The following is a 25,661-nucleotide window of genomic DNA, read 5'->3' as shown; positions in this document are numbered from 1 at the left end:
ATTTTTTCTTAGACGTAAGAATTGAGACCTACAGTAGACTATTAGTGAGAAATCTAGAAAATTGAATTGATAAAAATGAAGCATCAACAGCATACCACAGTAGAGAAGGTTCTCCTGTTCATTGGCACATAGCATTCCTATGTGTTAGCAACCATTGTACCTAGACTTTCATTGTGACCCAGAGTGTTCCCCATATGTATGTTTACAATTTCCTGAAACGCTGGAGTTTAGATTCAGTGCCACTACTTTAAAACTGTGTTTTGTTGAATTATTCTGCTACATGTTTTAACAAACAAAAAAGGTACGTTTTCTATATATACTGATGTTGAGCAGAAACTGGCATATTTATTACCATCCAGTTTTTCCCTCAATACTGGAAAAGATGATAAAGTTTATAAACAGGTGTGATGTGTAGAATGTATATGCAGTATTTTAAGAACTGAGAGGATTTATCGAGTTTGGTTTTGACTAAATTTTAGTTCTCTTTCCCCATGGATTCTAAAACTCACCCTATAATTACACTCTTAAAGAAATGACTGATTTTATAGGCCGTGTCAGTGAAAATAGAAGATGACCCAGTGCCAGAAATTATGGATGTGATTATTTTGGTTTTGTTTTTTTATAAAGGGGGAGGACACAAGAACCAACTTGAATAAATCAGAAGTTACACCTGGAACAATTTGAAAGAATAAGTAATACAATATTGAATTTTAACCCAAGAAATAAAATGAATACCCATATTCATACAATAGGGGAGAGGGGTCAGATCTCCCTTACAGAAGCATTCCAAGGAATGTAGAAGGTCACCATTAGAACACTAAGATAGTAACTGCTATAGGCAAGGTCCATGGATGACTACTGACGTTATTGAGAAGAAGCGGTGTCTACATAGCTCCGAAGCTTCTTACCAAAATTATCGTTTACTACACTGGTATAACATATCACCAGGAGGGCCAGAAAGATGGCTCAGCAGGTAAAGGCATTTCCACCAAGCCTGAAGACAAGAGTTTGATCCCTAGGACCCACATGACTCCCAAAGTTGTCCTCCGACCTCCACATGTGAGCTTTGGTACATGTGTGTACCAAGTACACATACACACACACACACACACACCCAAGTACACACACACACACACACACACAGATAAGTTAATGTATATTTTTCCGTTTTTTTTTTTTTTTTTTTTGATGAAGCCCTGTGGAAGGTAAAGTTTACCTCCCTTTCAGTATGGGCAGGATATGGTGATTTACATCAGAAAAGACAGTAGGGAAAGGGAAAAGAATTCAGTAAGGAAACTGTAGAGATATCTGACCAAGTGGTTGGGTTAATGTCACCAGTAATTAGTTGTGTTTATAAACACATATCCTCAAAATTACTCCCTTATAGTCTTCTGAAATCTATAGATCCTGACCTCAATTCAAAATTGTCAGTGGAATAAAGGGTAGGAAGGATCCACAGGTGGCTGTAGTCAGAAACGTTGAATAGACAGGGCAGTCATATGCAATGTGCTGACCTATGTTGAAGTTTGAAAAGAAAATAGAAAAACCAAATAAGTACTCCAGGTACTAGTATCATTTTTAACAATAAGCCACATTTTGGTTTACTGTTAAAAAGGAACTAACAAAGAACTCTTTACTATCTTTGTAACTCTTTTCAAGTTTAAAGAATAATGTACAAGAGAAACATGTCCAATTGTTATGTACCTGCATTGAAGTATTCTAAAAACAGTTTATATCTATATTCCTTTAACTTTTTTTTCAACCTTAAAATGTTTGAGGTTTTGGTTTGGTTTTTGAGAAAGGAGCTTGCTGTATTGTTCGGGATGATTTTGAACTCCTAAGCTCAAGTGATCCTCTACCTCTGCACCCTCCTGAGTAGTTTGTAGTACAGGACTATGTTAACTGCTGGACTTAAAGTGTTGATGTGTTAAATTTCATCAATAAAGCAGCAAATTGCCTTTTCCAATTTGTCTTCGGTTATAGGAAAGGCCTCACACTGATGAGTTTATGGATGATTCAACAGTATGTGGTATTCGCTACAACAAAACCCTAGCTCCCAGTCCTAAAAGTATAGGAGACTTTACATCTGCTGCCCAACTTTCATCTACACCATTCCACAAATTTCCAGCAGATTCAGTACAGATTCCAGGAGATAAAGGTGAGTGTTCAGCCATCTTCTGCAAAAATATACTGTTATTATAGTTTCTTTTTGAAAATTCTATAGAGGAAGTTTGAAAATTGTAAAGACACTTAAAATGCATTTATGTGTGTATATGTTTTTGTTGTTATTGCTGTTGTTTCTTTGTTTTTGATGGTTTGTCTTCATAGTCTATATTTTTAAATGTTAATAAGTAGGTAGAAAGTGAAAAAACATGTGTAGTCACTTATAGACATATATCCAATAGGACTATGTTGTATTTTGATGGCTAAGAAAAAACAACTACAAAAAGATTAAATTACTTAACTATTAGAAACAATGAACTTATATTTCCTAATCTAATGAGTAACCAGTTTTATCCATGATAATACCTTCAGATGTTACTTTGGAAATTTCGTCAAGTATACCATACAGAGAAAAGCATTATAAAACTACCTTTAGTCCTCATTTCAACCTCAAACCTAATGTAAACTTTATATAAAAGATACACATGTGTGGGCTGTCCAGACAGCTCAGCAGTTAAGAATACTGGCTGCTCAGACATCCAGGTTTTGGTTCCTAACATCCACATGCCAGCTGCCAACAGTTTGTAACTCTAGTTCCACAGGATCTGATAGCCTTTTCTGACCTCTGCAGGGACTGTACCCTGGGATGGACAGACATACAAGTAAAACACCCTTGCACATAAAATAATTTTTAAATGTTTTTTAAAAAAATCTACATTTGAATTTAACTCTAATTCTACTCAGTACATTGAACACAGATAGTAGGCACTAAAAGGGATAAACTGTGAGGTCTGGAGCATTGTGCCATTTTTGATAACTGTCCGTTTACCAGCGAAATTATCTCATTCTCAGGAGTCTTTAAAAGTGTAATTGTTTCCCAAAACAATAATGAATGTTGGTGAGATGGCTTATTAGGTAGAAATGCTTGCTGCCAAGCTTGATGACTTGACTTGATCTCTAGGATCCACAAGATAGAATGAAAGAACTGACTCCTACAAGTTGTCCTCTGACCTCCATACATATGCAGTGACATGTACTCACTTAAACACACACACAAACATAATTTTTAAAAATTTTAAATCAATAATTAACTGCTGAAGAATTTTACTTCACTAGATGGAAGATATTCTAATGGCATTGTGAGCCTAAAAAAACCTAAAAATTGACTAAGTAGTAAGGATATATATATATATATAAAATCTGTGAAGAGTTCTTCAATGTGTCAAAAGTAACTCTTCTTAGGATAGTGATTACCACCTTAACCACTGTGATCCTATAAATAGATGCTTATGTTCTAGTACTAAATAACTATTAGTACTTGTTTTAAGCAACTGCCAGATAAGTTAATCCAGTATAACAATTGGCTAAGTTTAGCCTATAATTCTTCCCTGTCTACTGTCAATAAAGATAGATTACTTTGTTTTGTTTTTTAAGTTAGAAAGAACAGTGGTTTTAAGTGCTGCCAATACCTAAATCCTCTCCAGTTTGTTAAAAAAAAAAACACACAAATCTCTATATAAATCCTTCTGGAAGGGTTGCGGGCTTTTATTCTCCCTTTGTGTCTTTATCAGTTATGGTCTGCCCCTGTGCCAGTGACTTTCTTTAGTCTGGTTATCATGTTGGTAACCTGCTATTTATTCTTTGAACCCTAATTATAATTTTTTTTTTTTTTAAAGATTTATTTATTTATTATATGTAAGTACACTGTAGCTGTCTTCAGACACTCCAGAAGAGGGAGTCAGATCTTGTTACGGATGGTTATGAGCCACCATGTGGTTGCTGGGATTTGAACTCCGGACCTTTGGAAGAGCAGTCGGGTGCTCTTACCCACTGAGCCACCTCACCAGCCCCCATAATTATTTTTATAGCACTTCTTACTATGGGACACTTTAGAAATTGTAGTGAAAGTCAGTATAAAACAGAATTTCAGGCTTTTTAACATTATCAAATGTTTGTTTGTATCTACATGTATATATAATGTCTGTCTGTAATTTTTTTTTATATTTCAGAAAATGTGGTAGCCACACAGTATACACATATGGCTTTGGATTCTTGGAAAGAAAACATAGTGGACCTCTCAAAAGACAGAAAGCTTGGGTATTGTGTTTGTCATTCTCTTCCATTGTAGCTTCTCTCTTTAAGATATCATAAATACCTTATCTCAATTCAATGGTAGCTTTGAATCAGAAGTTTGTAAATGTAAATGTAAAAATTGTTGGGGAATCTAAGCACTTAGTATATTGAAACAGCTTACTAACAGATCCCTGAGCTTACATTTTCTGAAATTCATTACAGGGTTCAACCTGTAAGTCCTCTTGTAATACCAAGACTCCAATATGCCAACTATTGCAAAACTGAGGAAACACAAATTGTGCTTTATATATCCATTTAATTGAGAAAAACAGTGCCTCTTAATAGAAGGTAGAATGTTTAAGCCTTTTTAGGTACTGGTCAAAGGTAAAATTCCGTTGTATTGATTAGATTGGTATATGTAACAGATAAAAATAAGTAGCTACCATTTTTTGTTTATTGTAATCCAGTCATGGTGGCTATGCTTTCTGTGTGCTTATCCTTTTAATCCTTTGAACAACTTGAGTTATAACAGTTGTTCTGTTAGAATTTTTATTATCACATAGGCAAAAATCACAAATTCAAAGTACATGAATGAGAATCCTCATGTGTGTTGGTTTGTCTTAGTGTTAGAAAAAGTCATTTAGAAAAACATGTAGTCTTGATTATGACAGTGCTATTTGGATGTAACTTTGGGGAATAAACTCATTCCTTCACACCGTTACTATTAAATAACATATATCATCTTACCTGTTTACCTAAGATATTAAGTGATTTTGAGTATATTTCTGTTGATATCTATATCTTAGTAGCTGTGTCTTTATTTATACATATTTGTTTAATGAACATTATTGATCAACTCAACCTTTGAGTTAATTTTGAAATGCTAGTCATACAATGAAAAGAAGCTATTTTGTTTTCATCAGATCTAATAGACTTCTAATCACATAAAATTTTTGTTTTCTCTTTTTCCACATTCAGGCCAATTCAAGAGAACATTTCAGCATCTTTGCCCTGTCCTAGTCAGCGTGCCACAGGGGGTTTGTTCACCCAGGGAGCAGTGTTTGGCCTTGAGCCTTTTAAATGCACAGGCATTGATCATGCGACAATGGAAGACCTATCTGATGCCAACGCTGGGCTCCAAGTTGAATGCGTGCAGACACTTGGAAATGTCAATGCTCCAAGTATGCACACATGCTCAATCTTAGTTTTCCCATCAGAATGATAGCATTGAAAAGTCATTCCATGAAACAACAAAATGGGAGCTTAATACACCGAATAGAAAAATAAACTTAGACAAACTTGTGACTGTATCACAAAATAATTCATTACTAACAGATTTGAGATCCATCAATCCATTTCAGTCTTAACAGAAAACAAAATCATTACTATTACAAAAAGGAATTAGGGACCTGGAGCGATGGTATACTGGTTAAGAGAACTACTGACTTCCTCCAGAGGACCCAGGTTTGGTTTTCAACACACCTACATGGTAGCTCACAACCATCTACAATTCTAGTTCCATGGAATCTGAAACCCTCATGTGATCTCTCTAGGCACCAGGCATAAATAAATCTTTAAAAAAAAAAAAAAAAACTTTTAAAAAAGAGTTCAAGGTTAAGAGTTTACTGTGTGTCAAATATATAGTCTAATATTAGCCTCTGCCCTGTATGTAAAAGAACAGTGGGTCAAGACTAAATACTAGCCGGGCAGTGGTGGTGCACACCTTTAACCCCAGCACTCGGGAGGCAGAGGCAGGTAGATTTCTGAGTTCAAGGCCAGCCTGGTCTACAGAGTGAGTTCCAGGACAGCCAGGGCTACACTGAGAAACCCTATCTCAGAAAAAAAAAAAAAATATTAAGAGATATCCTCTGTCCCTTGTTATACAGAAAGTCTTGCTTGAAAACACAGACTCTGGAAATAAACTAAGTTCTAAGGCTACGTTCTAATTACCAGCTCCCCAACCAACTTCATGCTTGTTCATTAAACTGAGGTTAGGTGGAGAGATGATTCAGGGGTTAAGAGCACTGGCTGATCTTCCAGAGGACCCAGGTTCAATCTCCAGCACCTTCATGGTATCTCACAACTGACTGTAGCCCCAATTCCAAGAGATCAGATGCCATTCCTATCATATATGTATCTTAGGAATACATGTAGGCAAAATAGTCAATACATATTAAAAAATTATATCAAACTGAAGGTCATACTACTTGTACCTACCTTAGAGGCTTGCCATAAGAACTAAGTGAGTTCATAAATCTCAGAACTTTGTTCTGTGTGTACTAAGTAACCATGTTGGAGAGTAGCCTTTTCAAACCACCACTGATAGAATGTTTTATAACACTAAATTGGAGAGGAGACTTTGTCTTCCCTTTAGGAATTGTTTCCCTATATACAGTATTCTTTTTCATGCAAATTCTTTGAAGTAGTGTACTTTATGTGTATTAGTGAGGGAAACAATGAAAGGATATGTCTGAGCACACTAGAAGCAGTTAATGCTCATGTGTACCTTTAAGGTGTGCAGCTATACTTTTTAAAGGTGCAAATCCTGCAGGTCCAGATGAGTCAAAGGCAGCTATAGTTGATTTGCTTTGTCACAACTGGATAGTCAACCTGAATTTGTACACCTGCAGTCTCAGAACTGACAGAACTACTGATTTTAGCTTCTTTTCTTAATTGAATCAATGCTCTACATGGGGTAAGAGTTTGAAAGCATATTTAATGAATACATGTACTTATCTAAGATTTCTGTTAAAATATTTGAATGCTGAATTTATGTTTCTTCCTCCCCACCACCCCTTTTAAGGCTTTACTATTGAGAACCCATGGGATGATGAATTGATTCTTAAACTTCTATCTGGGCTTTCTAAGCCAGTTACTTCCTATTCAAATACTTTTGAGTGGCAGAGTAAACTTCCAGCCATCAAGACCAAGACAGAATACCAGTTGGGTAAGAATTATATAGCTAATAGAATTTCGAATTCTTGTTTGTAAGAAACTGCTAGTAACTCTGAGATTCTCCTACCCTTTCCACCTTCAAGAAAGTTAATTATCTGCCATGTTGAGAAATTTTGTTAGCAATGATATTGTGATTGCTGTTGGGACTTTAATTTGACAATAATTTATCAAAGTTAAAAATACATGTGCTCTTGGATAGAGATGTTCAGAGGTTAAGAACGCTTTCAGGAGACCTCAGTTTGGTTTACAGCACCCATGTTGGGCAGCTCACAACCCCCAAAGTCAAAAGCTTCTAAAATACAAAATAGACCTGACTATTCTAAACTATTAAAGATATCTATACATTTATGCTCCCCACCCCACCCCACCCCACCCCCAGACAGAGTTTCTCTGTATAACCTGACTGTCTTGAACCTCACTGCTGGGATTAAAGGCGTGCACCACCACTGCCTGGTCTTGCTTTGCTTTTTTATAAATTCTCCTATAAAATATGTACATTTTCCAAAAAGCTTTACAGATGTCTATATGTTCTTCCTGGTACCTCAACAATTGCACGCAGGAAGTACTGCAGGTAGTGGAAAGGCCAGGGCCCAAGGCAACACATCTCAGTATACTGAGGTATCAGGGCTGCTTTCACTCCTCTTTTAGAATTTGTTAAGGAAGTTCTTTCTTGGTAGGTGTATGTTTTACTTTCATTTCAGTCTGGGAAAACTTCCCCCCCAGATTATACCCAATTTTTAAAATGTATTTAAGTAATTCAGGCACCAGGAATTCTTTACTTTGATGAAGTCAGAAGTCCTTACGGCTTTTTGTCAGTTTTCTGTATCATTTTCCAAGGTTCTTTGCTGGTTTATGTGAATCACCTTCTTGGAGAAGGAGCCTTTGCTCAAGTCTTTGAAGCTATTCACGGAGATGTGAGAGATGCCAAACGTGAACAGAAATGTATTTTGAAGGTAAATGATAGGAATAACTTCTTGTATAATGTAGATGTGAATTTTTGGAAGTTCTTAGCCTCCTCTGCTGACTCCCCTTTAATTACTGATAATCAATGAGGCCCTAGTCAACAGTTACACACAACTATACTAGGAAGACTAAGAATTTTTTTACCACTAAGATTATCCTGCAAGCTTTATACTGCTAACCATTGCTTAGCTTATCCCTTTTTTTTTTTTTTTTTTTTGTCAATATCCTTACTGGGAGGAGTTGCTTTCTTGCTATTCTTTTACAGACACTGGATAAGGATATGTATATCACATACCTGATTTGATTTGCAGGTGCAGAGACCTGCCAACTCCTGGGAATTCTACATTGGGATGCAACTGATGGAAAGACTAAAGCCAGAAGTACATCACATGTTCATCAAGTTTTATTCTGCTCATTTATTCCAGAACGGCAGCATATTAGTAGGGGAGCTCTACAGCTATGGGACGTTACTAGTAAGTATCTAATTTTCATACTGTGAACATGAAATGTATGTGCATTTATGGTTTTTTTTGTTTGTTTTGTTTTGTTTTGTTTTTCGAGACAGGGTTTCTCTGTATAGCCCTGGCTGGCCTGGAACTCACTTTGTAGACCAGGCTAGCCTCAAACTCAGAAATCCTCCTGCCTCTGCCTCCCGAGTGCTGGGATTAAAGGCGTGCGCCACCACGCCCGGCTTATGGTTTTTAGCTACACTACTTTTCACAGTTGGAACTTTTGTTGGAATAGAGAGCAGGGGTAAAGGCCTTGACTTGAAACTTCATTAATCTTCTACAACCAACTTAGGATGCCATTTGCCTTATTTTTAGAATGTCATTAACCTCTATAAAAATACCCCTGAAAAAGTGATGCCCCAGGCTCTCGTCGTCACTTTCGCTATCAGAATGCTTTACATGGTTGAACAAGTCCACAGCTGCGAAATCATTCATGGAGACATTAAGCCAGATAACTTCATACTAGGACACAGGTAAGTCCTAGGCACTTTAATGGAGTTCTTCCCTCATATTTCACTTTGTCCATCCTATAAGTATTGTTTTGTTATCCTTTGTTTTGTTAGGTGTCCTTTTGTTAATGTGTGCTCATAGATCCTGTTCCTTGTTTGTATTTAATGTAGATTTTTGGAACAGGCTGATGAAGACTTAGCTACCGGCTTGGCATTGATTGACCTGGGTCAGAGTATAGATATGAAACTTTTCCCTAAAGGAACTGTATTTACAGGAAAGTGTGAAACATCTGGTTTTCAGTGTCCTGAGATGCTCAGTAACAAGCCATGGAACTACCAGGTATGGAAAGAAAACAAGAGGTTTTGTTTCATTTTGTTATTGTTGTTGTTGTTGGCTTTTGTTTGTTTTTGTTTCGTTTTGTTTTGTTTTGAGACAAGATTAATCTGTGTAACACTGGCTACCTGGAACTTACTCTATAGACTGGCTGGTCTTGAACTCACAGAGATCGCCTGCCTCTGCCTCCCTAATGGTTGATTAAAGCCACTTGCCACCATCACCTGGCAGAAAAGCAAGAGATTTGAAAACATTTTCTTTATTACACTTACCAGACTTGCAAAATGAGTTTAAAGGACCAGGTAGTTTGAAGTAGTTTCTTGGGCACTGAAGGAAAGGTAAAATGTAAGTCTAAAGAGGAAGAGGAAATTCTACTTTTGAACAGACTTCCTTATTGGTTCAGATTCTGTCAACAGAGCAGGAAAACAAATATGTTCTATGGGAAAGTTTCAGAATTTTCAACCAAGTAGAATAGTAGCTGGCAAGTAAAGATGATACTACTAGTTAGGATAAATATAAATGTTTTGAGCCTGAGTTAATAAAACAAAACAGCTGCCCAGTGTCCAGATATAGAGCTGTTACTTCCAGAAGCCCATAATAAAGGGAGCACAAGTGAGGGCCTTATTTCTGGTTGGTTACTAACAGTAAGGCTTCAGGTAGATGAATGCTGATATTAGAATGGTGAATGGATAGTATGCTCTCCTACAGATTTGGACCAGACTAGAATATTCCATTCTATTATGAACATATCACACAGAGACACTGGTGTGCAGTTATATAATAACCACCAAAGTCCCAGGAAATAGGATTGGAAGAACTGCCAAGCTGTGTTTGTTTTCAGGAAGTGATAGAACAGAGGTCTTGTGGAAGACATTATCTAAATGATGGTAGGGTTACCTCAGAGGCAGTAGTGTTTGTATTTATAGAAGCCTCAGTGAGAGCTTGGACAGGCATTCAGTGAAACAAATCATTGGCTTTTGGAATTCTATAAATCTAAAATACTATGGTTATTTAGCTTCTAAGTTAAGAGACATATTTTAATATACTTAAAGTAAGCTACTGTTTACAATGTATATATCTGTTTTCTTTATAGATTGATTACTATGGAGTTGCTGCAACAATATACTGTATGCTCTTTGGCACTTACATGAAAGTAAAACATGAAGGAGGAGTCTGGAAACCTGAAGGTCTTTTTAGAAGGTGGGTTATTGGAATTGGTGCTATAGTGAAAAAAACAGTAACAGTAAAATAGTATGTTTTATCTAGCCAGAAAATGAGCCTGGACAGTATGGTGACAGAGCGTAATCCTGATATTAGGCACTGAACAAATCTGGCATTCAGTGTGCCTTGTGAAACCATTGAGAGTTCCTGGGCATACAGGTAGCATCCTGGTTTTGACTGTTTCTTTTTAAGTGAAGTCAATATTAGTGAGCCTTGCAGTTTCGTTTGTTTATTTTCTTGTTATGTAAATGAGAATATTAATGATCCTGCTTTTTCACATTTTACAAGTAAAGGAAATAACACAAGTGAAGCTGTTTTGTTAATTATAAGAAGGAAGTAACTTCTATTAAGCTCCAGCCATCTGCGACTTTAGTATAAAATGCTTGAAAGTTAATGATTGGTCTGGAGCTTATTGTGTCAGTATTGTTTCCAGAGTAACACTCTGTAAACATAACACTAATGATACCAAATTGAAGCTCATTATTCTATGTATGCATGTTTCCATGATCATTAACTTTTTTAGAAGCCCAAAGCTTCCTTCTCAGTTTTCATCTAGAGTGACATTTTAGTATGTTCTGCTTTCTCTCTGGGGCCTTCTCCCCATATTTTGGAGGGGTTTTTCCCCCTTCAGTTAATTTAGCCACTATAAGTAGCTAGAACCCGGGACTGGAGGGATGGCTCAGCAATTAAGAACACTGTTCTTCCAGAGATCCTGAGTTCAACTCCTAGAAACCACATGGTGGTTCGCAAACATCTGTAATGGGTTCAATGCCCTTTTCTGGTGTGCATGAAGAGAGCGACAGTGTACTTGCATATATTAAATAAATAAATAAATAAGTCTTAAATATATAAGTAAATCATTTCAAAAATGTTTTTGAAAAGTAGCTAGGACCCTTAAGTGTGACCTCTATCCTAAATAGTTCAGGCTATCTGGCCAGTCTTGCCACATATGTATGCATTTGAGCTTATTAAAAACCAGATAACTAGACTGCCAGATTCTAGAAATGTGCTGTACACAGGAAACCAAAAGAAGATAGATTATTCTTTAAAAAATAATTTTTCTACCAAAGAACTATTGCCAAAAGGCTATTTTAAATCATATTTTTAGAACAAGGTATATTTAGACATGTGGTTGGATTTTTAATTTCTCCTATTTGTGATGGATTCTTGATTTTCTAAGATACAGGTAGATGAGAGTTGTTCTTTTAAAATGTCCACACCTATACAAGGTAGATAGAGGAACTCATTGCTATAAACATTAAGGTTGCATTTTATCCATTGTAATATTTTGTCTCTTTAGGCTTCCTCATTTGGATATGTGGGAAGAATTTTTTCACATCATGTTGAATATACCGGATTGTCATAATCTTCCATCTTTGGATTTTCTGAGACAGAATATGAAGAAATTACTTGAACAGCAGTATTCCAACAAGATTAAGACCTTGCGTAATAGGCTAATTGTGATGCTTTCTGAACATAAGCGTTCAAGAAGATAAAATATGAATATGGACCTTCTCCAAAACACACTTTGTAAATTTAAACTCTCACTTTGAATCCTATTTTTTCATACTTACTATTTATGTATGTTAAAAAAAAAATAAAGCCCATATGATGCACCCATGTGACCTAGTTGTTCTAAATACTTTAACAAACAAAAAGATCCATGTAAGCAGGCTGATCTGTTGGGTTGCTCTTAGTATATAAGTCTTCATGAGAATGATTCAAATTTAGATGCTTTCTAGAAGTCACCTCCCTGCCCCCAACTCCAAGACAATTTCTCAATGTAAGCAGAGCCCTGGCTATCCTGGACTTGATTTGTAGACCATCCTGGCCTTGAGCTCATAGAGAACCACCTGCCTCTACCTCCCGGGGTGCACCACCATGCCCTGCTAGAAATCACTTTTCTAAACACTGACCTATTTAAGTTAAAAGTAAGCCAAAAAAAAGAGTTATAAATTATGTTTAGTTAGCATATGTAGGATTAGGTTTCCTTATGGCATTTTAAGAAAATTTTTTATTTTTCTTCCCCATCCTTCTGACCCCCTTTGTTCTCTTTCAAACCCCATAGCTTACTTTCCACTTCCATGTCTCATCTGTCAATGTCCCTTCCTCCTTTCTTAACATCTTTTTCCCTTAAGGTCTTTTTAATTCATAACCCACACTTACTGTCTACTCCATTATATAATATACATTATGTTAGGGTCTGTATATGAGAGAAACATTTTTTGTCTTTCTAACTGAGTTACTTATACTTTCTAACCCCATGTATTTTTATACATATTTCATGGTGTACATCTGAATAGAATTGTGTATGATTCCACATTGTCATTATACATCCTTCAGTTGATTGATAAACATCTGGGCTGATTCCATTTCCTTACTATTGTGAATAGAGGAACAATTGACATGGATGTGCAGGTTTCTCTTGTAAAAGAATCCTTTGTGTGCCCAGGAGTGGAAAGCTAGGTCATAAACAGATCTAGTTTTCTGGGTGTGTGTGCGCGTTGTTTTGTTTTTCTTGTTGTGAGACCACCATACTGATTTCCACAATGACCATAGGGGGTTGCATTTCAACCAACAATGAATAAAGAATTCCTCTTTACTCAAATGCTCACTGACATTTTTGTCTCATGTTAGAGACAGATGTTCTGATAAGGGTGAGAAAAAGTAGCTTGGGTTAGCATTTATCTCGTGGCTAATTATATTGAATGCCACCCCCACCCACCCCCATCTCCCACTCTTTTAAGTACTTAAAGGTCATTGGTCTGACAACGTTCACTTTTTATTCCATTGACTGGCAGATGAGTGCTGTGGCTATTGCATTAACACTAGTAACTTGGAAGATTATTATATATTAAAATAAAATACCCTATTTACTGAAATAAGAGAAAATGTATTGTTAAAGGCAATTTCATCTAAATTTGTTCGTTTTAAGTGTTAAATTTTTTCTCTATTTGTTTATTTTAAAATCGAGTTACCAGAAAGGTTAGATAAGAAAAACGAACAATAGTAGATGACACTTCGGGTATGATGCAAGTGAATATCTGACTAATGTCAAACAAGAAATATAGAAGAAACCCGGAGTCCATCAGAAACCAAGACCATCTCACATCACAGTTAAGACTCCTGACCTAAGAGCCAGGGAACACTACGTCCTTTCCGGTCCTTTCCTTGCGCAGACTCAGAGCGGGCCTCAAGCTGCGGCATCTGATCCTCACGCCATTCCGTAGCTCACTCTACTACGTGCTGAGGGGTTGCAATGGCGGACGTGTCTGAGAGGACGCTGCAGGTGTCCGTGCTAGTGGCTTTCGCCTCTGGAGTGGTTCTGGGCTGGCAAGCAAATCGGCTGCGGAGGCGTTACCTAGACTGGAGGAAGCGGAGGCTGCAGGACAAGCTGGCAACGACTCAGAAAAAGCTGGACCTGGCCTGAGCACGCGCTGCGCCCCGAGTCCGCCGGGTTCTTACTGCCTAAGCCCAACGCAGCCCGGATCGTGGGAGCGGCGCGACCACACGCCTATGAGTCGTCCTTGCACAGCTTGCAAGAATGTGGCTTGCTTCCAGACCTCAGAAAGAAAATAGTTTTGTCTTCTCTAACAACTTACTTTCAGGTATTAACAGCTCAGTTTGCTGAGGGTATTTAATGGGAATGTTTTACCACGTGCGATGCAGTTGCACCTTAACATTTAACTTCGAAATCGGGGAGGGAGGCATTTCACGCCCCAGCCTCCACATTCATAGGTCCACAGTGGCATGGCAGGAGCTTTGCATTTCATCATAGTTATTCTGATACTGTGTTACTGATTTTTTTTTCTTACTGTTTTTCAATAGCTTGTCGAAGATGGATATAAAGCACTGAAGAGAAATAATTTCTTGCACTTTATGAATCTATTTTTGAAATAAAAAAAAAATTAAACATCTTTGAATCTTTTTCCTCCTCACAAAAGAAAGCAGTATTTTGCCTACCATTCAGTTTGCTACAGTAAGATATTTGGAGCCTGAAAGCAGAGACTTTCTGATGGAATCTCACATCCTTGGTACAGCCTGGAGGCAGATCTGATCAACTAACCATTATGAGTCATTTTTCTAGAAAAGCTAGGAGCTGTGTCAAATGCCTGAATTAAGCACTACAAATACAAGATATTTGCACTTTGAAGAATGTAGAGAGTAAAAAACTAAAATTAAAAAAAAAATGCATGTGATATAACGGAATATATATGTGAAAGAGAAACCGTTGAGTAAGCTTAAAGATAAATGCCAGTCCTATCAAGTGGCCAAAGCCTTGGTTGTTTATAAGATATATTTCTGACACATTGTCCACATTTTTAAGAAAATCAGTTTGTTCTCCGGGGAAACACCATGGCCGATTTTCCTAGGATTATTGAGCCTTATTTGTGACTTAGATCTCATTCTATTAATCCAGCAAAGGCTGAAATGCCAGTTTTTAGAGAGCCATCCTGTCTAGGCTTTAGTTGGCTGAAGCTCTCTAGTCAGCATTCCTCTGTGAGAACTAGGTGAAGATCTTTGAGGTAGAATAGGGTTCTTATCTGCCTGTGGGTGGTGGCGGTGGGCAGTTGTGTGGGGACCAGAGGTCAGCATCAGGTGCCTTCCTAGACTGTTCTTCACCTTTTCTTTTTCTCTTGTATGTGTAGTGTGTGTACTGAATGTATGTCCACATGTATATGAGTGCATGTGTGACTGTGTATGTAGGTGTAGACTGGAAGTTTGTCCTGGAGACTGCTACTTCCACTGTGGGTTCTGAGAATCCAAAGTCTTTGTCCTCTGCACCAGTGTGACAGCTTGCCCTGTTCCACCCCAGGTTTTTACATGGATGCTGGGTGTTTAAGCCAGATCTACATGCATGTGCAGTAGGCATTTTCCTAGGTGATCCATTTCCAGCCCCAGAGTAGGGTAAGCTCTGTAGTCAACATCATTTATTGAGGCTTAGTTGGGATAGGTTTCTTGAAATACATTTTGTCCTAAACTGAAAACTTGGGGTTAAATTGACTTGTGGCTTGACTAGCTCTGCCTCTGGGCTGTTCCTGGAAGACCTGGCATTTGTGCTGTTTTGGATTTTCGTTTGTTTTATGATTTTTTTTTTATCAGTATGAGTGTTTTGTCTGCATGCATGTCTGTGTACCACATGGGTGCCTACCTGGTACCTGCAGAGGCCAGAGAAGTGTCAGATCTCCTGGAACTGGAGTCATAAGGCAGTTACAAGCTGGATCCCGGGAACTGGACCTGGTCCTGAGCAAGAGCAGTCAATAATCTTAACCAGGGAGCTATGTCAGCAGCCCTCTTCTCATTGCTTAAGTGCAGCATCTGGATATGTTCATGTCACTTCTGGGCATCCTGCTCTAGACATATTAGGTGCCCTATGCCCTTGCTCTCTACTACTACTACCTGCTTGTCCTGTGTGTCCCTAGCTTTGTAGTGGACCATTCCTCTGGACATTTCTTTTCCTTCTACCCTCCTACTTAAATATATGAAGTTCCCTCTGATAAGTTATTTCTCCACCGGTGAAATGAGCCAATTCAAGCCAGATTCGTGAGTTCAATGACCCAAAGGACCAAGGCCAGGGAAATCATGGGAAGAGAGAAGTGGGGGAGGGGGGAGAGAAAGGTTGACAGGAGAGGGAGGGAGAGAGACCAAAACCTCTGGATTACTTAGGGAAGAGCCTCAGGGGGGAAGGGCAGACCAGCACCTGGGCTGGAAAGTTTAGTTAGGGTCAGGGTATGTCCTATAAGAGCTGAGGGATGCTGGGAGAATCTGGAGACTCCGTCTGCTTTGATATGTAAAATACGCACCTCTGTCCCTTCCCCGGTTTCCCCAAAGCAAGCTAAGTGTCCAGTGTTCCTGGACAGTGTTCTTGGAGGACACGGCAAGACTCGGAAAGGGGATTCGTGGTCCCCGGTTTCCCCGGTCCAAAACCAAATACTCTCCTCCCCCACACCAGAAAAGTCTTCCATGGACATGGTACTTTGCCCATAATTGGGAGTCAGGAGTCACAATAATAGATACCTTGGCAATAGCATACGGGTTCTATCCAGTGTTGAGCTTGGACCTTCACCATATTCCAAGGTTGCTGTCGAGTTTGGGAATTGGATTCAGAGGGCTGAGTCTCCTGAGAGTATAAAGAAACTGGGACTCTTGATAAATCTATTTGCCCGCAGGCTTGTTCCACATGGCAGAATCACCACCCCCATAGAATTGAGGATGTACCACATGAAATTTTTCGAGAGACACTTCAGCAATACCTCTAAATGGCAAGATTTTAAAACCGTCTCTGGGCCAAGTGTGATAGCACATACGTTTAATCCCAGTACTAGGGAGGCAGAGAGGCCCGCGGATTTCTGTGAATTCAGGGCTACACAATGAGGCTAACAGAGTGAACGTGCAGCGAAACCGAGTCCCACAAATGCCACGGGAAAGTTCTCATAGCTAAGGTTTTCCATGCTACAACTATTTTTGAAGATTAGTTTCGCAGACCCGGCTTCGGAAAGCTGTGTAGAATAGAGCATCGCACGGTGTGAGGTCGTGATAGTTATGAGACGGACAGTCAGGGACTCCTGGGGACCTCTACTGTCCCTAGGAATCCAGAGGAAAGACTTTTTTTTTTTTTTTTTTTTTTTTGCAAAGCCTAAACCGACCGTTTAGTGCAACCTGTGGCACGAGGTTGTGGCGCTCACTGATAGCGTCATCTTGCTGAGCCCTAGCTTTGGTTTCCCTGACAACCGGCGCGGTCCCGCCGGCGGCGGCTAGGCCAATGCTCGCCCGGCGGCCGCGGGACCCGCTGCAGGCGCTGAGGCGCCGCGGGCAGGAGCTGAAGCTGCAGGTAGGTCCGGGGGGAGAGGGCCCCACATCCCAGCCCCTCACCGGGAGCCAAGCGCCCGGTTCTAACCCGGGTCCCCCGCCGTAGATAAAACCTCCAGAAAGCCAGAATTCGGTCTAACGACTCACCAACCCTCATCCCTCAGGCCCTTGTCTAAACTAGCCAGACCCACCCCAGCCCTGCGCCCCTCTCCTTTGAAATTCATCACTTTCTCAAAGTGTAACAGGTGTCAACGTATAGTCTTAATAAACTAACCAAGGACAGAAGATTAGTAATTTCAGAAAAGTTAATTTCAAAGATGATCAAACACAAAAGAGGTAAGATCACAAAGATTGTAAGTCACAACGCACAGTGCATGGAAGATGTGATGAAACAGGCGATGTATAAGCTATAGTGTATGAGCTACAGCATTTCCGGACAGCAGTTTGACAAGATATAGCAAACACTGATCCTCCTAGGCTGGTTAATACATTTCCAGGAATCTACCACTTGTAATAACTTTCAATTTGGGCAGAGATGCTTATTATAATAAAAGAAATGATATGAATAAGTGATCCATATTAGAGGGTGGATAAACTAATCCATAAATGTATTATTGTTCCATAGGGCTCCTCAGTTCTTGTCTTGAGGAAAGGCAGGATACGGAATTTAAAACAGAAGTTTATATAGCAAAGCAAAGCGTACACGCCGTAGATACAGGAGTAGGCTGCAGGAGCCGGAGGAGCCTGGGAGGTCTCCCAAAGTACATTTTAAACAAGTTGTAATCGATATTGACATGAGCGTGTATCCCTCTGTTGGTGATCTTGAAATGCCCATGTATGGGGACTGCAAGTGTCAAAATGACAATGAAAGCAATATAATGGAGTGTGGTGTTTTGAGGATACAGCCCTTTTACATACGTGCGACAACTGAGTGTTCTTGCCTCCTTACAGCCCCTTTACATACATGCGACAACTGAGTGTTCTTGCCTCCTTACATACATGCGACAACTGAGTGTTCTTGCCTCCTTACATACGTGCGACAACTGAGTGTTCTTGCCTCCTTACATACGTGCGACAACTGAGTGTTCTTGCCTCCTTACAGCCCTTTTACATACATGCGACAACTGAGTGTTCTTGCCTCCTTAGTTCTAACAGGAACGGTGTAACTGCAGCTTCAAGAGTGTTTAACCACAAAGGACTGTCAGGAGACACAGCTACCAAGACAGGGCCGTGGTTTTCCTAGGTGATGTCATTTGTAATTCCTTACCTACCAGTATCATCTGATGGAATCTGATGGTACTGTGAGGAGATTTTTGCTAGAGCTTTTGGTGTTAGGAGGTAAAGATTTGTGATAAGACATCAAGTTAGAGAAGGTGTGGAAGGACATGGCTCCGTGGTTGAGAGCACTGGCTTCTCTTCCAGAGGTCACTAGTACAGTTCCCATCACCCACATGGTGTCTAACTCCTGAGGATCTGATGCCTGACTCTGGCCTCCGGGCACCAGGCCAGCATGTGATGCGCACACATGCATGCAGGCAAAGTATTCATGTACATATAAAAGAATGCAAAGTGGAATACACACTATTTCAATAATATTTGTTTTGCATCGTGTCTATAAAAAGACGTAGTGGGAGATCAGGGCAGGCTAGAGTGTAGGGCAAACTGCCAATGGTTCTTGTTTGCCTTTATGGGTTTTTTTTCTCAAGACACTGAATTCTTATTACTCTTAAACATGGCCAAAAAGGAAAATGATGTAGTTATAATCTCAAAAAAATAAAAGAAGTAACAAGTAGCCATTACTGGATTGTTCACCTGTTTTTCTGAAATTCTAAATTTATTTTAGACAGGATCCAACTATGTAGCTCTGAGTAGTCTTGTGCTTGATAAGTGGACCAGTTTGGCCTTGAGCTTTAATGCCTCCTGCATGCTGGCATTAAAGGCATGCACCACCATGTCCAGCTAGTTACTTTTTAAGTATGTGATCTAGCTCCACATATTTTTTCACTAAATAACTTATTTAATAATCTTTAACAGATTAAGAGATTTCCTGGTGTTTATGTTATCCAGTTTTGGATTTTTGTTTTAAAAATACAAAATTTTGTGTGTTTTCACCATAAATGATACTTTTGAGAAGCTAGATATGATTAACCTGGATTTAAATCATTAAATATGCTAACTTGTATTCAAACATCCTCCTTAAATATGTACTGTTTCCACTATTGAGATGGTGGGATCTAGGGGAGTAGAGCCAATACATGAGGTGGACGACAGTTTCATGCACTAGCCAGCTTTATTTGGAGCATCAGACTGTGGGTAAAGAAGATTCACTTGAGTGAAGGTCTCATGAGTTCAAGCTGTATACAATCAAAAGGACAGGCCTCATATGGCAAAGACTTGTTTTCATAGAGGCATATGAATAACACAGCTGAAATAAACTCACTTTTATCTGTTACACCTGGGAAGAGCATAAAAACACATTCCAAGAACAATTGCATATTTTGAAGGAACTGTTAAGAGTGTCTTGTTAGAGTTTTCTCACAAGCACTCAGAATTCTCCTCACATTCTCGGACTGTGTTCTGACAATGTACTGTTTGTTTGTTTGTTTGTTTGTTTGTTTTATCAGCTGAAACATAATTTTAAAAATTTAAAACAAAAGATCTGGCAAATATATACGCAGACAACTTTATATTTGAATCACAGTGATAAAAAAATAAAAGAAGCAAACTACTATCTTCTGGAAGAATACAAATGCTGTGGTGGAATCCTGACTTCACAGAGTTTAGTGAACTCTTAACACGGAGTTATAGAGTTTAATGGACTCTTAACATGGAGTTCTGGGTCTAATTTTGAATTTATGGAGACAATGAGAAAGCCAGGAGAAGCATCAGAGGTACATTATAAAAATAATTTAATTGGGCATGATGGCACATGCCTGTAATCCCAGCATTTGGGTATCTAGGCAGTTCAAGGCCAGCCTGGGCTACATAGCAAGGCTGTCTCATGCACGCGCATGCCACACACACTAAATTACTGGATTTAGGTATATATATATACACACACACACTGTTATTAGTTAGATTATACCTAATCTAAGAGAATATAAAAAATGCAGGGCAGGGGTGTTGTAGCTATTTTATGCAGTGCAGGGTCTTTGTCAGAGGAGGGAATTATGGGTCCACTGAAGAGGGGTCCTCTGGTTATATAGCGGAGAAAAGTCTTAACGACCAGCTGTGCCATCCTGTATCCCTGAAGAGACTTAGAAAATAATTATTAAAAGGCTGTAAGCAGATGTTTGATTATAGTGTAGAACCAAGAGCTTTTCTGGGAAGGCTGGGGAGGGGAGGCACAGAGGGAGGAGAGAGAGTGGGTCAGTGAGGGAAAGTGGGCATAGAGTTAATTCTAGGTGACAGTGATTGGTCAGTCCCATTGTCAGGACCAAAATGGGCTACCAAAGGAAGGGACGGGAGAAAATAGAGGATAAAGGGAAAAAATTGTATCTGGGCTGGGATGGAAGGGATGAAGGTCCCCTGTAGCCAGAGTTTTCCCACAGCATCAAAATGTCTTTTTGTAAATGGAGCTATTGTGGGCTTAGAAGTACCGGGGAAGCTCGTGGGACCTTTATCTGGGTATAGGGTGAAGTTCATAGGTAAAATATGTAAAAGACAGGCTTACAACATAACTAGGAGGAGAATGAGGAAAAAGAGAACAAGGGGGTTGGGAGGAGCCAGAATGGGCACGAACCAGAAATGGCCAGCCCATAAAGGAGCAGGCTTGTGGTTGAATTTTTGTCTGGCCCCTGTCTCTAGGCATCATCTCTAACCAGTTAGGATTTATTGGTGTGGAAGTGGCACTGTTTGAGGAGGGCACAGGGCCCATCCTTAGCAGCAGTCAGATCTAGTCCTTTTTTACTTGTGGAACACTGCAGCAGCCAAGGAGTCCAGCAGGACCTGAAGGGGTTAACCTGATCTGAGTTGGTGAGTCAGAGAGGTTTATTGATGCAAAGGCTTCAGTCCAGATATCTTAGTTCTGAGTCTCAAAAGCAGTGTCCATAGTCACAGGAAGAGGATGACCCATGGCCGGGTTAGTTCCCTTTTAGAGGTCACTCGAACTGCTTTTAGGCATTTGGGGGCATCAGTCTCTTGATAATCGCTTCAAAGGCTGACAGAAAGGGGAGCAGCAGTGAGTGTCTCAGCAGAGGATCCACCCAAGGGGCCATGATAAAATTTAACAGATGGCAAAGATACAGAACATAAATCAAGAGATAATAACTGGGGAACTTTGTAAGGAACATTAAGAATCAAAGTTACACAAGGAAAACTTTTACACGAAGATTAACATGATCAATATAATAGCTGGTTTTGTGCAACTGCCTGGCGTATGTACCAGTGTAGAAGGGTAAGGTGACTATAACCAGCTGTTACATCAAACTCCTGCGGAAGGAATAGGCACCTGGAGGCTTTGTAAAAGAAGTCAGCGTTCAAGGAACGAGTCTGAACAGAAAATGTCTAACTGATACTCCTTGCTCTCATATATGATGACCTTTGTATATTTGTTTCAAATATTAACAGTGTCCATTACTATTTAATGAACAAAAAGATCTCAAGTAAAACACAATTTTTGGTTAAAAGCAGTTTGCTAAGCTGAAATTTTAAAAATGGAGACTATTACCTCAAATGCCCATATTTAGTATTAAAGTATGACTTTATATTTTTGTTAACACAAAATAGTTATATAATCTTGGAATGCAGTTATAACAATCAGGCTACAAAAGAGACAATTTAAAGTGTATATCCCCCAGAAGAAATTATTTTCAGTTTCCAATTTAAAAATATTCCCAGAGACAATGATTGCTTCCCCTAGTAGAAAGTGCTAAGTTGCTGCCCCGTCAGTGCCTACCCTGTCAAGAGTTCGTGGCTCACATTCTATGTTTCCTAGAGGTAACCTTATTTACAAAACCATTTAAAACCTTTTACACTCTCATTCCATACATTCAACGAAAGGATGCAAGCAGTCAGTCATGTCAAACCTGGAGTAGACAATTTACATGCAACAGGGGCTGAAGTTAACAGAGGCCAGCTCTGCCCCTGTTGTCAGGAGGCAGATCTCTAGGTCACCACCTACTAACCACACTAAGTACATTTCTTAACTTCATTCTATTTAAAAATAAATTGCTTGTTTACATTTGTAAGCCAGGATAACCAAATTAAATGAGATTTTACAGGTACTGGCTTCTGGAATTTAAGAAAACATTTGCAAGCATCAATGCCAAACCCTGTAGACCTTGTAGGCTTCGAGGTAAGGGTGCAGGCACTCGCCCTGGAGCTCTCTATTTGGGTAGAGACTATAGTCTCAAAGCACACAGATAAGCCCAGGTCTGATAGAGACTTCTTGTCCAAGTCATCTCCTGAAGAGTCTAAAGCCTTGGTTATCTATCACCCACAATAAAACTTTTTTATTTAATAAGATCATTTTTGACTCTACAGATACAAAACCACCAACCACATGCTTGCCTAGTCCCAACAACTTTCCAAAGCATGAGATGACAGAGTATCATGCAGCCTCCTTTAACGATGGCAGAGCATGGGTGGTAGATGTGGACCCTGGAATTAGCTTTCCCAAAGAGGAAGAACTGAATACTAGCAGACATCAAGGGCAGAGTAATTGCTATTTTCCTCGGGTGGCCAGCCTGACCAGAACAGAAACTTTGGAGGAAATTAAAAAGAAAAAAGAAAAGTAAAAACAAACAAAACAAAACAAAACAAAACTTGGGCCTGGAGAAGATCAGCCAAGTTCCACCTCCAGAGCCACAATTCTTAGTAGAGTAGAACAGTATGAAACAAAATGTGGGTCAATCCTACCCACATTTGAGTCTTTGTAAGACTGACCCAATGATGTACAGAGCCATAAGCAGTGTGTGTGTGTGCAGACAGCACAGGCAGCTGGGGGCCTTTTAGCTCTGTCCTGGCTGGGTTTGTGTGTCAACTTGACACAAACTGGAGTTATCACAGAGAAAGGAGTCTCCCTAGAGAAAATGCCTCCATGAGATCCAGCTGTAAGGCATTTTCTTAATTAGTGATCAAGAGTAGGAGGGTCCATTGTGGGTGGTGCCATCCCTGGGCTGGTAGTCTTGGGTTCTATAAGAAAGCAAGCTGAGCAAGCCAGGGGGAGCAATCCAGTAAGCACCACCACTCTATGGCTTCTGCATCAGTTCCTGCCTCCAGATTTCTACCCTGTGTGAGTTCCAGTCCTGACTTCCCTTGGTGATGAACAGCAATGTGGAAGTGTAAGCTGAATAAACCCTCTCCTCCCCAACTTGCTCCTTAGTCATGATTTTTTGTGCAAGAATAGAAACCTTGACTGAGACAACCTCTTAGCTGTTAAAGATGCAAACAGGATTTTCCAGCCTTAGTCAGGCAGACACACAGGAGGAGAGGAGCATAAGGCAAAAGGATGCTTTGTTACCTCAGGAATAATCTGTGAAGATGTGAGTTTGAAGGCTCAGCAGAAACAGTGGGCACTTTGGCCCTGGACATGGTTTTAAGCCAGAGTCTTGAAAAATATTTAAGTGAGCTGTGAGTTTTATGGGGGAGGAGGTCTTGAACCACACTTCCAGTCCATAAAACAGAATTGTTTAAATCAGTGAGATATTAAAAATATTCAGAATTTAGGCCTGCAGTAGCTATTTGACCAGTCTATTTTGAGGACAGATTTGCACTAAAGAAGAGTCACTGTCACCAGTTTCAATTCTACAGAAAATTTGGAGTGGATGAGGAACAAAAGAAAAAAAACGGGTCAATATCCAGTCACTTGGAGCATCCTCAAGATGACCAAACACACCTGCAAAGCAAGTGTCCTCAGCTGTTACAGTGCCGGGTTGAGAATCCGCAGGCCCATGGGAGGGTCTCAGAGCTTTTCTGATCTAGCAGTTCTCTCAGCCATAGAAAGTCTCCCAAGCCTAGAAAGTTGACCAAGCAGGTCTCAAGAGACAGAAGAAAGCTCCAGTGAGCTCCCAGATCTAACTAGGTGCCTCTGAATTAGGTCCAGGGGATGACCTTGGCCCAAGATTTTCCTATGTTGCGTGCATGTTCTGGTCTAATGCAGCAGGGCAAGACAGAACAATGAGAGAAAGGACAGAGAGTCAGTCTTAGTCAGGGTTTCTATTCCTGCACAAACATCATGACCAAGAAGCAAGTTGGGGAGGAAAGGGTTTATTTGACTTACATTTCCATACTGCTTTTGATCACCAAAGGATGCAGGACTGGAACTCAAGCAGGTCAGAAAGCAGGAGCTGATGCAGAGGCCATGGAGGGATGTTCCTTACTGGCTTGCTTCCCCTGGCTTGCTCAGCCTGCTCTCTTATAGAATTCAAGACTACCAGCCCAGGGATAGTCCCACCCACAAGGGGCCCTTCCCCCTTGATCACTAATTGAGAAAATGCCTTACAGTTGAGGCATTTCCTCAACTGAAGCTCCTTTCTCTGTGATAACTTCAGCTTGTGTCAAGTCGACACACAAACCCAGCCAGTACAGTAGGGAAACTTATCAGTTATTGTTTTCAGGATTATTTGACCTGGAGACAGATTGGCTCAGGAGCTCTCTTTTTTATTTTTTATTTTATTACTATTTTTATTTTATTTATTTATTTATTTATTTTTTTGTTTTTTTGAGACAGGGTTTCTCTGTGTAGCCCTGGCTGTCCTGGAACTCACTCTGTAGACCAGGCTGGCCTTGAACTCAGAAATCCGCCTGCCTCTGCCTCTGCCTCCGGAGTTCTGGGATTAAAGGCGTGCACCACCATGCACAGCCTCTTTTTTATTTTTATTTCTTAATTATCCCTTCCCTTTCCTTCCAGATCCTCAGATGTGCTACTGCCACTCCCTCCTCCAACCCCAGCTGCACTCTCTTTCCTTGCCTCTTTTTCTTTAATCATTTTGTGTGTGTGTGTGTGTTCCTAAATATAGTACAGCCTGCTCCATCTGTATAACCCTACTTGCATGTGTATGTTTTCAGGGCCGACCATTTGGTGTGCTCATCCCTGGGGAAGGCTATTTCTCCTGCTCTGAGCTTTGCTTGGTTGTCCTGATGTCTCTGTCTAGGCCAGTCTCTAAGCTCTATCTCTTTCACATTAGCATTGTCTATTGGTGACTCTGGGTCGTTCAAGTCTTGTTTGGGCAGCCATATTGG

General features: G+C 39.8%; 2 protein-coding genes and 1 long non-coding RNA gene across 6 annotated transcripts in view; all 3 read left to right on the top strand.

Moving 5' to 3' along the window:
• Bub1 (BUB1 mitotic checkpoint serine/threonine kinase) overlaps positions 1-12,269 on the top strand; it is a 31,199-nt gene extending 18,930 nt beyond the window's left edge. Inside the window, exons 16-25 of the mRNA XM_021192385.2 lie at positions 1,984-2,158; positions 4,173-4,260; positions 5,215-5,417; positions 7,040-7,183; positions 8,029-8,144; positions 8,466-8,627; positions 8,979-9,136; positions 9,284-9,452; positions 10,540-10,646; positions 11,968-12,269. Coding sequence (XP_021048044.1) covers positions 1,984-2,158; positions 4,173-4,260; positions 5,215-5,417; positions 7,040-7,183; positions 8,029-8,144; positions 8,466-8,627; positions 8,979-9,136; positions 9,284-9,452; positions 10,540-10,646; positions 11,968-12,163 — 1,518 coding nt within the window. The 3' untranslated portion in view covers positions 12,164-12,269. The remainder of the gene's footprint in view (positions 1-1,983; positions 2,159-4,172; positions 4,261-5,214; positions 5,418-7,039; positions 7,184-8,028; positions 8,145-8,465; positions 8,628-8,978; positions 9,137-9,283; positions 9,453-10,539; positions 10,647-11,967) is intronic.
• Positions 12,270-13,903: 1,634 nt separating this feature from the next.
• On the top strand, positions 13,904-14,579 carry LOC110319538. Its single transcript, XR_002380404.1, has 2 exons — positions 13,904-14,275; positions 14,496-14,579. It is a non-coding gene; the product is annotated as an uncharacterized LOC110319538 (long non-coding RNA).
• Positions 14,580-17,399: 2,820 nt separating this feature from the next.
• The window catches only part of Nphp1 (nephrocystin 1), a 53,299-nt gene continuing 45,037 nt past the window's right edge, over positions 17,400-25,661 (top strand). For all 4 annotated transcript variants that reach the window (XM_021192621.2, XM_029536934.1, XM_021192620.1 and 1 more), the window contains exon 1: positions 17,400-17,499. In XM_021192621.2, the coding sequence (XP_021048280.1) occupies positions 17,431-17,499 (69 nt within the window). In that variant the 5' untranslated portion in view covers positions 17,400-17,430. The remainder of the gene's footprint in view (positions 17,500-25,661) is intronic.

Source organism: Mus pahari, chromosome 3 (assembly GCF_900095145.1).
Source record: "Mus pahari chromosome 3, PAHARI_EIJ_v1.1, whole genome shotgun sequence".
Classification (NCBI taxonomy): Eukaryota; Metazoa; Chordata; class Mammalia; order Rodentia; family Muridae; genus Mus; species Mus pahari.
This window is presented reverse-complemented; position numbering and strand designations above follow the sequence as displayed.